At 38.2% G+C, this 17,374-nt stretch overlaps 1 protein-coding gene and 1 long non-coding RNA gene across 29 annotated transcripts in view; one reads left to right on the forward strand and one right to left on the reverse strand.

Annotated features, from left to right (window-relative positions):
* The window catches only part of LOC118555425 (uncharacterized), a 31,385-nt gene extending 27,386 nt beyond the window's left edge, over positions 1-3,999 (reverse strand). Inside the window, exon 1 of the long non-coding RNA XR_013441830.1 lies at positions 3,499-3,999. This is a non-coding gene — a long non-coding RNA (uncharacterized LOC118555425). The remainder of the gene's footprint in view (positions 1-3,498) is intronic.
* NRXN1 (neurexin 1) overlaps positions 1-17,374 on the forward strand; it is a 1,113,724-nt gene that overhangs the window by 1,090,015 nt on the left and 6,335 nt on the right. For 18 of the 28 annotated variants that reach the window (XM_078056570.1, XM_078056569.1, XM_078056582.1 and 15 more), the window contains one exon: positions 703-790. In XM_078056570.1, the coding sequence (XP_077912696.1) occupies positions 703-790 (88 nt within the window). The remainder of the gene's footprint in view (positions 1-702; positions 791-17,374) is intronic. The other 10 variants (XM_078056572.1, XM_078056583.1, XM_078056579.1 and 7 more) reach the window with 1 other exon arrangement.

The following is a 17,374-nucleotide window of genomic DNA, read 5'->3' on the forward strand; positions in this document are numbered from 1 at the left end:
ATAAAATACCATCCTCCCCATACGCTTTTCATTTATTATGAAACCTTAATAATGAAAAGGACAAGGGTGAAATGATACCCGCTACTGAATATTGCAAAACTAATAATCAAGTGTGAAAGCTACACACATACACACACATGCAATTCCTCAAATGGACTATATTTGCTTCCCTTTAATGCATCAGTGAAATATATTCTCTACTTAATCTGGTTTCCTAATAATGACAAGCTATATCTCAAAGATTCATCAAATTCTACCTGGTCGTGAATATAAAAGGTTATAGCTGTTCTGCTTTTAGGAAACCAAGCACAAGTACTGCATAAAGGCTACTGATGCATACTTTGTAGCACTCCAGGGTTGTAATAAATTTCAAATCACCTGCTTCTGCCAGGTTGTTTTAAACCCCTGTATGCCACTATGTGCAGTTGAATGGATGGGTGTCTACAAGTTGGCTACCACCATTTCCGTGTCCTTATGTAAAATAAACTGTAATCGGGTTTTCACAAATATGCAAATACTTCCATGAGAGATCTGAAATAGGTTGAAAAATGTAGGCTCCATGTCCTTGGGAAGGGAAATACTGAATTTGATTTCTCAACCTATCAGGAAAACACAAACGATGTTTCACTTGTCATTGAGACAAAGATGAGAGTATCTGCTGGGTCCCTTTAAATTAATCTACTCAATATGATTCTTTTGCAGACCACAGATGACATCCTTGTGGCCTCAGCAGAATGTCCCAGCGATGACGAGGACATTGACCCCTGTGAGCCGAGCTCAGGTGGGTTAGGTTAGTCGACTTTTTTTCTTACTTTTTTTGCTTTACTCTAAATCTGTGTTGCATGCTGTAGTCCTTAGACGAGCCTTGCATTTATATCTAGAAGCCCACCCCATTAAACAATGCCTCATTGTGAGATAAGGGGTTTTGCTCTTTACGTGGATAAATTTCCCCAAAATTTATTGAAAAACAAATTTTAAAAACAGAACCCATCAAGATTATGTATTTCAGAAAAAGCAGTGGGGGACAGTGCACAAGGCTGGTGCCTTACTGTTCACATTCCATTAACTCACAATGTAATTTTTGTGTATTACGGTATAATGAGCTTTCCCTTGGGTCACCTACAGTAAAATTGTAAAGCTTAAAAATTGCAGTGCATTGTGGAAAATTATTTGACCTTTCTACTGACAAAAAGTCCCCACCACTCACTCTGCCAGCAAATTACCTTAAGTAATAAATTTCTGAATTTCAGAAGTAAGAGTATTATGGCGTAGTAAAACAAACAGCAGGTAGAATCCTTGATACATTTAATAGAGAAATATTGATTCTTGCCACGTCTCCCTAAAATTTAAGCTGATGCATTTTAACTCTAGTCGATGTATAACTTCTCCTCCTTCTTTGTGATATGGTGTGACTGACTAACACAAAAACACTGTTTCCAAAGCAGCCCTGTACCATTAAGTGGTGGCTATGAACTCTGAAAATGAGTGAATCATAGGCTGGGTTTGCTTTCACATATTCATAATACCAAATATCAGGGTCATTTCCATTCGTTTCCTCTGTAAAGCAGCATTTCTTCAAATTCAATAATTTTCTTGTTTAGGTAAACAAGGTGAGTGAGACGAGTATAGACTAACCGCTGTCGGTTAGCTCATGACCGCTGCAGCTGTCACGGGAATCCCAGAAGAACTTCAGGTCACCATAAAATAATTTGTATTCTTCTGAAGACTATCACTTTGAAGTGAATCCATTATTCTGATATTTGGATTAAAAAAAAATGGCTCAGGATGCATATCTTGCATCTCCTTTTGAATATCACTTCCCACTGATTGTAGCCACATACTCTGAGCACTTGGAGCAGCTACTAGGTGCCAGCAAGGAACAGGGACTCAGAGTCACCTCAGCAGGAGAAGGTCAGGAGATACACACAGGTCGTGTTCTTATCCTCCTTCCTCTGGCCTCTCCACCTCACCCATCAAAATTCTCGACCTCCAGAATGTGGTGAGAACTCTGAGGATCATCCATTCCATTCCTCCAGTTTATTGGTCCCTGCAACAATTGCCTTTTGGTTGTCTGGACAGATAGGGTTACTTCATGATACCATCTTGGGCCCCTTTGCCAAGTTCCTGCCTTTTTTCCCCACTGGTATTCTCATTCTCTCTGTGTTAGTAAAAATAAAAATTTAAAAAAAGTTATTTCTTTTTTGTCCATTACATCAGCCCCATTTCTTTGCCTTCTCCTTCCCTAAATTTCTTCTTTTTTAATTTCTCTTACTTTCACATGTCCGATCATGACATTTTTTTTTATTTTTTAAATTTTTTATTATTATGTTCAATTAGCCAACATATAATACACCATTAGTTTTTGATGTAGTGTTCAGCGATTCATCAGTGGCATATAACACCCAGTGCTCGTCACCATACATGCCCTCCTTGATATCCATCACCCAGTTACCCCATCTCCTTATCCCCCTCCCTTCTGTAACCCTCAGTTTGTTTCCCGGAGTCCAGAGTCTCTCATGGTTTGTTTCCCTCTCTGATTTCTTCCCATTCAGTTTTCCCTCCCTTCCCCTGTGGTCCTCCATGCTATTGCTTATGTTCCACACGAGTGAAACCATATGATAATTGTCTTTCTCTGCTTGACTTATTTCACTGAGCATAATCCCCTCCAGTTCCATCCATGTCGATGCGAATGGTGGGTATTCATCCTTTCTGATGGCTGAGTAATATTCCATATTGACATTCTTTTTTATATCTGATTTTCTCTGAGATCCTCTAGCATGGATTGTTCATAAAACAAAGTCTGGTATTAGGTATTAGGTTGTACGTTGGGGTGTGTGTGTGTCTGTGTGTGTGTGTGTCTGTCTGTCTGTCTGTGTCTGTGTCTGTTTATATTTGGATTTGATTTTGTTTTCCCAGTTAGCATTTTCTTGAGAGAATGTTGATCTTTGCAGTATTTCTTACTATATTAACATAGTGCTGAAAGCGGTATAGATTCTTACTAATTACAGCACTTGCTGTACTTGGTTTTCCTCTGGCCTGAATCTTTCTTTCACTGACTGAGGATAGGTCATCATCCTTTTTATATATAGAGTCCTCAACCTGAGTACCTAGCAAATTCAGTGTGAGAACTCTCACTGCACTTAAATTTTTTTTTTTTTTTCCTCTCTCCTGAGCACAGCTAAATGATCCAGCCACTGCTTACAGGTCTTACTAACCATTCTTTATAGACCAGTTCACTGTCTCCCCCTTTCTCTGGGGACACGGCCCTTAAGAACAGGACGGTGGGGGTGGGGGGAGGAGAAGAGAGGAGAGAAAGGAGAGGTTACCCTTTCGTCACCCTCTCTCCTTTTTATTCACCTGACTTGTGTCTCTTTTCTTACATATTATAGCATGATGAAAAGTGAGGAGCTGTTTGTTAATAGCCATACTCTAGATAATCTTTCTGTCCCATTTTCTTCACCATACTTATTACTATCAGAAAGAATCTTGTTTCCTTACCTGTTTGTTACTTGTTCATTAATGCACAGCTTGCATTGCCCCACAAGAACGCACGTAAGCTCCGAGAAGCAGGAACCCTGTATGGGTTTGTTGTGTGAATTTTCATTTTCTTCCACGGCATCAGAGTCTCTTGTCCAGCGTCCAAGGCACAGCAGCTACTGGCCATGTGTGATGACAGCTCCTTCCAGATTCTTGCACCAAGTCTCCTGGAACTTCCCATCCTCTCCCTCGGTGTTTCCACACTCCGTAGCTCTCAGTTCCTCAATTCTCTTAAGGCTTAAATTTAACATTCTGTTGCTTCAATGTCATCTTTCTCTGTAGGGCTCTTCTTGTGATCTTACCTCCCCTTGGTAGTGTCTTGATGGTGTATTTCATGAATGCACCTCTTTCTACATTACATTTTGTAAGTGAGAGCTCTTTTCTACATTGGCTTTTTCTGTCCATTTCCCTATGATTTCTTTCATACCCATCTTCAACAATTCATGCAGTGTTGCTCTTTTGGCAGACTTGGCTCTGTGTGACAGATTCTTATGAAATCCTTAGCGTGTATGATTTTTTTCTATTTTCCAACTATTTTTTGAATAGCAGTGTTTTTTTTTTTTAATCATATTCTAATCTGAATATTGTTTCATTGTAGGATGCCTCTCCTGCACGTCTTTGTTTCTCAGGGTACCGATGTACTGGTTTTCTTAAATATATTTTTCTTGCTTGCTTTTCATCTTGAATACAAACATAAAATAACATGGACAAAAACTATAGTTGCTGCTGTTATTAGACTTTAGATACTGTTAGATGTAACTTGATAGAAATCATTTCAGATATCAGCAGGTCATATTTTGGGAAACTGATTTTTTTTTTTAGGAAAGTAACATGCTAAATTAAATATTCAGTAATGGATATATCTGCTCTGCACTTTTCCTAATCCTTCAACAAGTGAAAGATATTTTTTTAAGATTCGTTTATTTATTTGAGAGAGACAAAGAGTGGGGGTAGGGGCACAGGGAGAGAATCTTCAAGCAGACATCCTGCTGAGTCCAGAGCCAGATGCAAGGCTCGACCCCACAACCCGGAAAACATGACCTGAGCCTAATCTAAGAGCTAGCCGCTTAACTGGCTGAGCCACCCAGGCACCCCAATAAAAGAAGATATTTTTGTAAAAAGATGCATAATTACTTTTACATGTAGGTTGCCCAAATCTTCTCTGTATTTCACACTAACCTCTTTCAGCCTCCCTGAATATTTACATATGAAGGCTCTCTAATCACCCTAACCCACCCTCTCTTGAAAAAATGGTTTCTTCTGTGAAAATGAGTTATGCTCATTTAGGTGCCTTCCTAAGGTGCTATTAATGAAACAGGAAAAATCTGGCATCTTCTTGAACACAAGTAAACTATACCTTTTATCAAGTGTTTGATAAATTTGAATTACTAGGTGGTTCCACTCAAAACTCTTAATGAAGAGGGAAGTTGTATATTCGGTGGATTGTCAGTTTCACCATTGATCGAGTAGTATTGAGTCCTATTTCACCACCCACTGCTCTGTTAAGCTCTGGGAACAAAAATAGAACGTTTACACCTTCAGTTCCATTCTACAAAAGGACATCTTTCATTCTACGCCACATGCTTTTTCAGTTATTCTTTATGATTGCCGGGTTCTTCATCTTTGACATTAAAATATTCACCTATTTTTCATGTTGTTGCAAGAATTAAAACAAATGTATTTAAGGCACCAACTGCAATACCTGGCATGAAATAGAGCATGAATGGTTGCTTTTCATTTTCCCAGTTTCAGTTATATAAAAAAAGAATATTCAAGCTATTTTTTCCCTTTTACGTAATGCTGTTACTTTTCCTGGCTGAAAATTGGTGGGCAACTGATGAAACCACTCAGGCCTCCTGGTGGGAACTGTGCATGTTGAAACTGGATCAGGAGCAACCCCCTGAGTGAGAACACATGGAACTCAATTATACTTGATTCCAGCCACACTGTCCTGCATGATTAGCATTGGATGACAGCTTCACATTGGTATAAATTTAGTGCTTGAGAATATGAGAGTGTGCTATACAATTTAGGAGGTCTAATGGAACCCCAACTTTTAGAATGAAGCAACTAGGTCACAGGCCACCATTGCCCTAAAATGCCCGGTTTCAGCAGCCTGGACATGTGACAAGTGGGTGACTTTTTCTTCACACTTCCAAAAAGACTTGCAACTTCTGTGCTTTTCCCTAAGCCTAGAGATATGGGTTGTTACATTAAATGAATTAATATGTGGAAAGCATGTTGTAGAACAGTGTCTTGGTCATAGTACATGCCATATGAGTGTTTGCTGTTATTATAGTTTGTATTGTGTAAATATACATGTTTTCCAAGACTTCTATTTTTCACATGAACAGAAGACTTTCTAAAACAGATTTCTTTGAAATCTTATGTTTTTGATTCACTTAGTAAGCTGACAAAATGGCAACCCTGCAAACCACTTATGTTCCAAAATGGCCCTTAATCCTGCCCATGCATCTTAGTTTTGAGGCCCTCTTCTAAACAGACCCCTTTCTCAAAACTCCTGAAGAAATTAGAAGAGGTGACATCTAAGACTATATCTAAGACCATAAATGAAGATAATGATGCTCTTTGGTGTGGGAGCTTCCTGATGAATAACTCTAAATTGTCATTTGTTACATAGGAAACAGGACCGGCTTCCTGTTTCCTGGGAGCCCATTTAGGAAGGACAATTTCCTCTTACATTTATAATGCTTAGAATGATTTGTCTATGCTCTTTATGTTTGTGGGTGGGGGTTGGGGAGGTAGCTAATAGGATATAGGGCCACTTTCAGATCAAACTTTTTTCAGATGAGAAAAAGAAAAGCTTACTAACTAACAAAAAATCTGAGTAGTTATAGAGGAAAAGGATTATCATTTTTGTGGCAATCTCTTAAGCATTAGCTGAACTAATGGGGATAAGGTGATCAGTACAGCCCCTCAAAGAATACCTGTTGATTGCCCAGCAGTTGTATCGCATTGATTGAGGTTCAGGTTATATGCATAATGATAGATAACAGTAATAACTAGTCTTTAGTGAAGATTTATTCTGTGTTCATCATTGTTCTTAGCACTTCGTAAATGTTATATTTCATTATTTTACAAAACTATGAAGTATTTTCATAGCTAGGGAGATTGAGAGAGATTAAGTTACTTTTTGTAATATGAGAGAGCTAGTAAGCTCTCTAATTTAGAAAAGGTGGGCTTTTAATTTCTTGGAATGCAGAAGATTGTTCTAGAATTCAGGCATCTCACAAATATAGGATTAATTTTTTAAATGTTCATTTAAATAATTCCATGGCTGGCATAAATTTAAATTTGATGGCAAAAGGTCCTTTACATGTATTAGTATTCATTAGGCTAAATTTGCTGCAATTACCATGCAATTTTGAGTGGTTTTCCAGTGTGCTATTCTGAGAAAAGATCAAAGGATTTCTATTGAAGTGATTCCATTAACCACGTTAGGAATAAAGATATGTATACTGAACAAGGCGCATCTTTTCGTTAAATAAATAATCACAATCATTTAAAGGAATATATCACTTATTAGATCATATTTTTAGAGCCTGATTAGATGATAATTTTGTGCTACATTTAAATTTTGTGTATGTATTTTGTAATTATTCAAAAGCAAGTTTAATTAGCCATAATAGCCAATACATTGCTGTTAAAATGGAAATTTTGAGCTGTGGCCAGAAAAACAGCAATAATTAGGACTTCATTTTTGGAAACATCTAGAGTATCCCCTGAGCACCAGGCCACAGTTAGTGACAATCATATAGAGTCGGGGCCCAGCTAATCATAAAGGGGCAGGGCAAGCACCTGGATTTGGGGCACTGATGGGCTAGTAGGCTTTCAGTGTATGACATTATGGTGTAGGAATCATTTTTTTCCCATGAAAATTTAATTGTCCAGAAAACTAGAATGAAGCTGAATGCTGTAATGGTTAAAACAGAAGAAAGTCATTAGACATCATTTGCCACTCACTTTTCCCCTGTTTTTCTGAGAGCAGCAATGTCAAAATAAAAATTACATTGGGCAAAATTAAACAGGCAAGGAAGATTTATTCAAGATTATTGTAATATATGGAGGCCCGAACTCAACCTGAGCTCACCTCAAACTCAACTCAACTGAAAAAAAGAAGACTGGAGAATTTTTAAGAGCTTCCATGGAGGGATCATAGACCACCTGTGTTTTGCTAATTGGCTTCACCCAAAGGAAAAGTAAACCTTTTCCTTCAAGTATCTTCATGACTGGAGGTGGTGTTACAACTCCTGATCCAAGGTAGGCTCCTACCTTCCCACAGAAATTGGGAGATGGGGAGGTATCACCCTTGAAGGTTCTATTTCAAAGGGACAGCTCTCAGGTCCTTGAGAAAAAAGAATCCGGGGTTGTAAACACTAGCAAGAGGCTTTTTTAAATATTTACATATCAAAGGGGCAGAGAAGAAATTTGAAATTGCAAGTTTTCTAAAGTAAATGCGCGGAAGAAAGGGAGGCCAGGGGCCTGGAGGCAGGAAGAAGCCTGTCTAAAGTTTGGTCAAGCTGTGGGGAATATTAAGGTCTTGGTCAGTGAAGGTGATTCCACCTTTCAAGGGAAACAATTTCATTGAAATTGGTTCCTACCAGATAATCAGTAGGAAACAAAATAATAAAAGGTGGTTTTTATTTGTTTTCAGAACATAGTTTTTCTTCAGTGTGAACTATTTTGACCTTTCTGTGATTTGGGAATTTTTTTCTAATTTTATTTATTTATTTGAGAGAGAAAGAGCATGAGGAGGGATGGGTAGAGGGAGAAGGAGAAGCAGACTCCCTGCTGAGCATGGAGCCTGATTGTGGGCTTCCATCCCAGAAGCCTGGGATCGTAACATGAGCCTAACGCAGACACTTACCTGACTGACAGGTGCTGCTGGAATTTTTTTTTTTTAACAATAAAATAAAATGAATCATTGCCACACATTAGAAAAGCTCTTAAGAGCATTTTGTAAGAATTGTGATGTGCAACAGGCGGTGAATATTAGATCTAGCTGTAATTTTGGAGTCAGATAGAACTAGTTTGAGTTGCAGCCCTTCCTGGTCTTGAGAAAGTTACTTAGTCTCTTTGATGCTCAATTCCCTAGTCTGTAAAATGAGGAGAATAGAGTTGTTACAAGATTGAAAGAAGATGATGCATATATAGTGATTAGCAGAGTGCTTGGCACATACTAAGGGTATAACAAGTAATGATAATGAACCCACTGGTGAGTGGAGGACGTGTTGCTACTAGCATGGGTTTCATGCCAATAGATGCTGTCTTCTGGTAAGGCCCTCATGAGTCATACAGATTTGATCTGAGTAAAAAATGAGCCACAGCCCCTATTGATGTTAGAGAGAGTAGGCTCTATTCCAACATCTTAACGAACACATTATTGGCTGCTTATAATTATTACTTAAGAGATGAATGAGTTTGTTATATTAGGTTAAGCATACTTGAAAGTCTGCAAAAAGTACATGGCTGCTAATACAGAACCTTCGTATATTAAGTAATAGAAAAATCTGTTCAATAATGAGTACACAATAAATTCTTAGTCAATCCACATGTATCCATACTTAAAACATTAATAACCTTTCACATCACAGGTCCTTATTTGAAAATGCTAAAATACCATAAGAGCCTTTGCTGTCATTTTAAAAATATTCACCAACACTAAAGAAAGAAATGGGGTATAGGTTCAGCAAAATAGAGGGTAAGTCCATCTCTTATGGGAACATGTAATCTGGGAGGAGTGAAATCATGTTTTCTTGTGATTTTTATCAAATGCCTGTTTTGGTAATGGAATTGGTTTCCTGTGGAGTTTCCTTGGTATTTTATTAATAACCTTTCCTGAAATGATATCAGAGGTAACCCAGCATATTCTGAATAATACCACACGACAGGGCATCTTACCTCCATGAAGAGCCATATGCTTTCTCTGTTGGTTCATGTGCTCCAAGGGGCAGCAAATGCTACATTAGACTTGAGTCTGCAGGTCTCCTCCCTGTCGTCGGACTTGTTGATTGAATCACTGTCATCATTATTAACTCCTAACCCAATCCCAGTGTTATAAGAATCCTGGCATTGGTAATAAAATAGGAAAGACAAGAAGACTTTATTAATTTTCCAGGTTAAAAAAGGATCTGTTAAAGATGCCAATATAGACAGAGGCCATCATAGAAAGAAAACTAGTAGAAAGAGAAGTACCACATCTAGGAGCACACTAAAATCTTCCATTTCCTTGACCAAACTTTGGAAGTCAGGGTGTTTGAGTTTAGCCACTTGCTGTGTAATCAGAAGCAAAGCATTGAACCTCTGTGTACTTGACTTTTTGCACCTGCAAAATGGCATGAATAATGGTAAATACTCATGACATTGTTGTGCTGATAGAAGACACAATGCTTGGAGAGCACTTAGCATTCCGTCTGCCACATAGAACCTTTGATAATATAAACTAAATTTTATTAGTAGTACTAGCGAATTAACTGAGGAGTAAACCATCTTATAAGGGGAAATAAACCTATATCCCCTGGCAAGAAGGAGAAATGTTAGTAACTGGCACTTTAACACATAGAAAGTTTTTTAAAGTGTTTCTGAATTCTGTTAGCATAAGACTTTTCTCAGTAGCCACTATGAAGCCAGGAAGACAAGAGCAGTGCTTCAGTTAGGATAAATCTAGGTTATAAGGATGGGAAGAGGGCACATAGCAACTGCTATTCTTATTTTCGGAGGAAAAAATTGCAGGTCTCTGCCCTGCTGAGCTCTTGAGAGAAAGAATGATTAGCCTTCCTGCCTGGGCTTATAATCCTCCTGCTCTTCCTCCTAAGACATTCAGGTAGACACGGGGCCACATGACCTCACCAGCCACAGCACCACACGCCCACCCTCCCACCCGCCCCCCCACCCATGTTGGATGGCCTCTCTTCCACATTTCCCAGCTCTAGGCTTGACGTGCTTTCTTCTGTGGAGCTCAGTGGAGAACCTGGCTAATCTTTCACCTCAGCTCTCGTACTTTCACCAAAAAGAATGTGATCTTTTTCCAACAAAAGAAAGTTGAGACAGCAGTAGCTTTCTGACAGGAATGTAAAGATGATCACCCAAAGTGAGTAGACCCAGTAGTAAATCAGCAAAATGATATACTGCTCTAGGGCCCAGGATGACCTGGACTTACATAGACGGTGTGCAGGGACCTGGTTGAGGAACAGTGCACCTGGCACCCAGCAGACAGCTCCGCAGCCGAGACCCTACCTTGCATTTCATTCCGAGTACACCACAGGATTCCAGAGCAGCAAAGGACGGAGGAACAAAGGATTGACCTAACAATTTTAGAAAGAAACCTAAAACCTCATCAGAAGAGCTCTTATTTCCAAGATAATAAGCCTTGCTGTCAGTGATGACTAAAGAGTAGCCTGAGGTGATTGATTCAATGATACCTAAAAATATAAAATATCATAATGAAATTTTGAAAGAGGGAAAAATGTAATGCACTCCAACCATGGGAGCCAGAGAGCATTGATCTGTGACGATAGAATGTTTCCCAGATAAATGGAAATTAACGACAGTTAATGGCCTGAATCAACATGCCCTGCAAATTGAGTGATCTCTTGGTCATTTGAATTCACAGGGCCTCCATGCATATTAGGCAAGTCCCTGACTGCAGTGACCCCCAAGAAAATAATATCCTAGGCGGTCAGCATCACAGCTGACTGAGCCATAGTGCGCAGTACATATTGCAGGAGTGTCTAATTGTTGGGACAGCTGCAGATTCCATACCTGTTGTGTGGAAGACACAGGGAAAATCATCAGACTATCCTTGTTTTTATATGGTACTTGATCCTTCTCTGAGCACTTTCACATTTATTGTTCTACCCAACCTGTTTTCTCTGGGGACCCTGGGAGGCAAATAATGTATCACCAGGATGTTTGTGATGAAAAAATGTTAACAGGGGATCATAAATTGTTAAGGGTCACTTACCAAGTCAGGTGCAGTACCTGGACTAGAACCCCGTGTCCAGTATTCTTTTGACCACTCTGCGTTGCTCTCCTAACGTTCTGTGCAGTGCAAACTCCTTTTACCAGAATTGACAGACAGATGGCAGCAGGTGCAGAAGAGTAGAGTTGAAGGGGTAGAACTGGACAGCTGTGTAGAAAAGAAGCTTAAACCGTCCAGTTCTACAGGAAAGGATGACCTGGAAAATACTAACAAATTGTTCTGTGGTCATAAATGCAGACACATTGAATGTATAAAGCGATAATAGCTATAGACATACTTGAGTTTGAATTTTGTCTGTGCTACTTGTGAAGCCTAAATAATATAACCTCTTTGAGACTCAGTTTCCTTTCCTGTCAAGTAGTGATAGCACCTTTACCACAGAGTTGTTCTGAGGCATAATTAGATAACGTGTGTGTGGGGGGGGGGCACAGCACAGAGCCCACCATATACTAATAATTCAAGAAGGTAACAGTTGTTAACTGAATAAAATAAGAAAAGAAATGTGAGCCTCACAGTGAGTGAAAAGGCATAGTAACTGCATTGAACATCAGTTGACAAGTCATGTGAAAATATATCTACTAAAGGTAAATCTAGGCAGTATTTGGGAGGAAATTAAGAAAGGGGGTTTTGATAACACAATATACTTAAGTAAAATAACACCATGGTATTATGAAATCTTTTCTGGAGCTCTTCCAAACCCCGACTTGACGTGTAAATTGTAAAAAACAGAAGAAAACAAAAAAACATGACAAGCAACTTCTGTCAGAGAACCGGAAGTATGGCTGCAGTATTCACATGCGCACACGTGTGCGCACGCACACATATTCCTCACTACTCTACTTACAATCTTGGTGCCATTTTTGTCTTTCTATAAACCAGGTTCTCCCTAAATTCCTAGTTCCAGGTTGAGGATTCTTTGGAAGGAATCCTCTCAGTTTTTGTAAAGATTGGTTGTTCAACTTTCTATATGTAAAAAAGTGAAATGCATCTTAAAAAAAGTGATTTCTGGGTGTATGTATTCCTAGGCGTTTTAGTCATTGAGCTACCAGGAAAAGAAGCTATTTTGCTATTGAAGATTATAGTTGAGGAAAAATCAGAATGGAGAGTGTAATCTACGTTTCAAAATATAGCTCTTCTTGCATTTTCTGAAATTTCATACATTTTGATGAAAAACACAGACTCTCCAGGCTCCCTAGCTTTGAAGCTAATTTTCTCAATTATTGCCTATATGGCTTTTCTTTTGCTTAACAATTATAGAAAGTTTGGCCTGACTGATGAGGCTCTTTTCAATTTCCTTCCCAATAGAAACAGTCTTGAAAAGTACCCTAGAAACTTCTGCATCTATTCTGCTTATTGTGAGAAAAGAGCTCCAAATTAGCTCTCAACTATTTGTGGTGCTATGGGTGTCAGATGATGTTGATGTAAATAAGACACCCAGATGAACCAAACTGGAGACTGCTAACTTGGTTGACTTTAAATAACTTAGTGACTTAGTCATTGGAAGTAAGTGGCTTATTACTTGAAGGCATAGGGAAAATAAATGCAGATATGATACTTGCTTTGATATAAATTGATCCCAATTTGCCTAAGCACAAATTTCTGGTTTAATGAAATAAGTATCATATTTCCTGCTTTTACTGAAGCTATTGGAGGGGCTGGGAGTTAGGGTAGTATTGAGGAAATGATATTTATGATGTCACTGCCAGTGTTTTGCCCACCTGTTTATTACCTCTGAAATCAGAGGTCTCTCACATGTTCTTAATGGTTAAATTCACCCCAGCCTACTCCTGAAAATTTATGAACTTAACAAAAATCTCATCCTCTAATCAATCAGAAAACATACATTCTGTAGCGTGTGCATGTAATCTTCATTAGATGTTAGAAGGTGAGGGAAGTGGTAGAAAAGACAAATAGAATTACAGGAAACTATCAAAGGCCTAGCAACATAGTCTGGAAGCAAAGAATCAACCCAACAGAAATGAAACATTTAAGTAAGCTTTCACAATGGTGTGGGCTCCATACTAAAATGAAGGATGTCATAAATGGTTGAGGGAAGATTGGGGTGAATGTAGGTTTCCTGCAAATCCCCCCATACATCTTCTTGATTCTATTCTTGCAGCTTCAGGCCATTCTATCTCACGGTTTCCTTCTTTATCCTCAGTGGCTTTCCAGAGTTCAATCTAGAAACCTGGATCGTTCTTCTCCTTTAAGTCTCAATTCAAATACCTTCTACTCAGAGAGCTTTTTCTGATGTCCCTTTCTGAAGCCTCCTCCTCATTATTATCTCTCTAGTACCAAATTTTGTGCCCCCTTCTGTTATTGAATTTTTTAATTTTAAAATCATCTTGTTTTCTTATATTTTCTGTTGTATTTCTAATACACTAATATAGATCCATGTCTTTTCCCATCTCCATACATTAACCAATGGTAACAACTTGACATGAATCTTTCATATACCTTTCACCATGTTCCTATTAAAAACATATAAATATAGGGATGTTTTTCTTTCTTGCCTTATAGAAGCATACTGTATGAATTAAACTAGCTTTTCTCCTTTACTAATATATTATGGCCATATTTCAGGTCAACAAATTTGACTCTAACTCCTATTTTCAACTCTATTAAAATTCCAGACTATGGGTGTGCTGGAATTTATTCAACCATAGCCTTGTAAACTCTTAAGTTTTTACACTTTTTTTCTTTTCTTCTCATAACATTATAGCAAACATCCTGTATTTATATATTTATATGCTGGTATATTTAATTATGTAGACTATATTCCCCAAACTGAGGTTGCTTAAAATATATGTGTATTTTTTTTAACTTTTATCATTGTAAATTTCAAGCATGTAATAAGTTAGAGGGAATGATATAATGAACTCACATGTACCCATCATCCACCTGCAATTTAATCTTTTTAAAATTTTAAAAGGTATTATTAGATTACTTCCTAAAAATGATTGAAGAATTCATATTCTCACCAGCAAAACTGCCCATTTCCCAAATAAATATGTTTACTACATTATCACTATTTCTTTCTTTTTTATTCCTCTAATTTTGTTGGAAAAAAAAAACTTCCTTATTTTATTTTGACTTCCATTCTAGTGAAATCGAGGATCTTGTCCTACATTTAATCACCCATTTGGATCTTCTGTTCTCCACTTGCTTGTGTGTATTTTTGTCCATTCTTGTATGGATTGTTTGGTCTTTTTCATATCACTTGATACATGCTCTTTGTATTTTAGAGGTATTAACTCTTGGTCTGTTATATATGCTACAAACATTTTTCCTCTCCTTTTCATTTGCATTTTCACTTGGTTAGTGACACCTTTTTCCCCATAAGATTCTTACTTTTTATGACATCAGGTATGCTGATCTCATCACATATGGCTTCATTGCATGGCCTGTAACCCATATGTTAAGTTGTATATCCATCTTCAAATTTCTTCTCACTCTCCCCCAACATTCACTATGCTACAGCCACTCTGGTTTTTTGTTGAGTTTCTGAAAAACAAGCTCTTTCTTTCCACGAGGTCATTTCTCCTATTCCTTCTGACTGCAAGGCTTTTCTGCCCACTTTTCACTTGACTAGTCTCCAAACCTTTTCCAGGTGTCAGCATAAATGTCACCAAGTCAGGTCTTTCTGACTGTCTAGTCTAAATCAGAAACCCTTGTTCTACTCCTGCATGGTAGCTACCATTTTCTTTCGTCACACATGTTCCAGCTGTGGCTTTAAGTTTAACTGTATGATTCTTGGTTGGAATATTCAAGGCCCAGGAAGGCAGTGTCAAGTGTGTAAGGTTATCCACTCCACCCGAGGACCTCGTACAGTCCTTGGAACGTAACTCTGGTTCACTGTATGTTAGTTGACAGAAGGAGTGAATATTCTCAGTAAACTTCACAGAAGATGGAGCAGTAAGCTAATTTTGAGGAATAAGTAGTATTGAGCCAGGCACGATGAAAATATCATATGAGCCAGGCATGTAGGTAGAATTTTATTGACATGTGGAAACTGGGGACGGCAATAAAATTATGACTGCAAATTCCTTTGAGAGAAAGTGAAGACAAGTTTGAGTAGGTAGCTGTGGGCAGACCATGAAGGGCCATGAGGATGGTAGTCACATTGATACTTGAGGGTTTGATACCTTGATACTTTCAAGGGCTCTAATAAAACCTTATGGGCACAATGACCATGTTAAAGTTTAGGGGAAGAAGCCTGCGGATGACTAAGCTGTAGACACACAGTTTACAAAGTATAAGGTGATTGAGAATGGGCTTCTATAAATGCCATGATCCTCTGGCTTCCCCCAGAGATGAGGGAGAATGTGTGTGTTCCTCTCTTAGTTTTCATCGTGACCAAAGTCATACAGGGTATGATTGTCATTGCTTTTTTGTCCCATGTGGTGCCATTTGAGGTAGTAGCTTGTCCTAGTTGGTGCTTTCTGTCCTCCAGGCACAGGATGAGTTTTTCTGAGGCTACTACTGCATCCCTTCCCATGCAGTACTGAGATCTCTGGTGAAGATAATCCCTCAATCCCCCAATGGTGTCCTCTGTACTTCCCTTCACACAGGTGCCTTTGTGGCTCTGAAAGAGGAAAATGTTAGACCAAGCAGCCACACAGTGGCAAAGGCTTATTGATTTCCAAGTTCTTTCTGAATCTCCATTTTATTAGAAGGGCTAAGATGTGTCAGACATGTCCTCCCACAAGCCTTTTGTCTGACCTGCATGAGCAAACTTCTGAATATGCAAGGCCTGGGTAGAGTTGATGGGAAGGGAAGATGGGAGGAATTTGAAACATCCAGCATTCATCATCGCCTTTCAAAAAACTACAGTGTGAGTTGAAATTAGAGCATGCATACAAATCTTTGCCTACCTGCTTTCTTGCAGCTATGGCATTTAAACATGCATTCTTTTGAGTGATTGCATCATAATCGTTTCTTCTGACCCAGGTTATATTGAAGCACGGAAGTGGAAAAAATAATAAACTTTATTTTTCTGGAGATGGGGGACAAAACTGTGCTAATCTCAATTTACAAACACCCTAGGAGCCTACAATTCCAATTTTCTTTTCACAGTATTAATGAAACTGGGTACTGGAAAAATCAAATCTTCCCCCATAAATCTGAAACCATCTTCAAGACTAGCCTAGAATTATAATAATTTCCACATCTATTAAAACACAGTACAGTGCTCTGTTCTAATGAGATCATCTTAGGCAGCTTTTTCCTACGTGGGGTGGAGACAGAAATTTAAAATTGATTGCTTTTACTTTAATTTATGATAAAACCAGAAAGACTGGTCAAAGACTCTTAGAAAAAAATTCAGTAAGTGCATCTTGCCAATAATTTTTTAAAAAGGATTATTGTAAGACAGGATATCTAACGATTCCAGGTAGCAGGATGATATATGTTGAGCATTATGGAGTTTTTATAATCCTTTATATACCCCTCCCGATCCGAAATAAATAGCTCATATTCTGGTTTTGTGTGTGTGTGTTTTTTTTTTACATTGGTGTGTTTTATTCCTTACTATTTCTTAAAATTGGCAGTCTCTTATATTTTTTTCCTTAAAACTCAAAAGCTGAATTTTCATAGTCATCAGTATATAGTAAAACTCTTGCTTCATCCTTGATGTGACAGGGTCATGGTTGATGACGTACCTACACACAAACCGTCTATATTGAAGAAATAAAACCAACAATAAGAATTGCCTGGAAACTGTAATCTTACCCTCCAAAGCTAAGTTTGGAAACAACATCAATGTAATAAGATTACAGTGAAAGAACAGCTCATCCAAGTATACAAAATAGTTTCATAAAAATGACAATTTGAGTG

Source organism: Halichoerus grypus, chromosome 10 (genome assembly GCF_964656455.1).
Source record: "Halichoerus grypus chromosome 10, mHalGry1.hap1.1, whole genome shotgun sequence".
NCBI lineage: Eukaryota > Metazoa > Chordata > Mammalia > Carnivora > Phocidae > Halichoerus > Halichoerus grypus.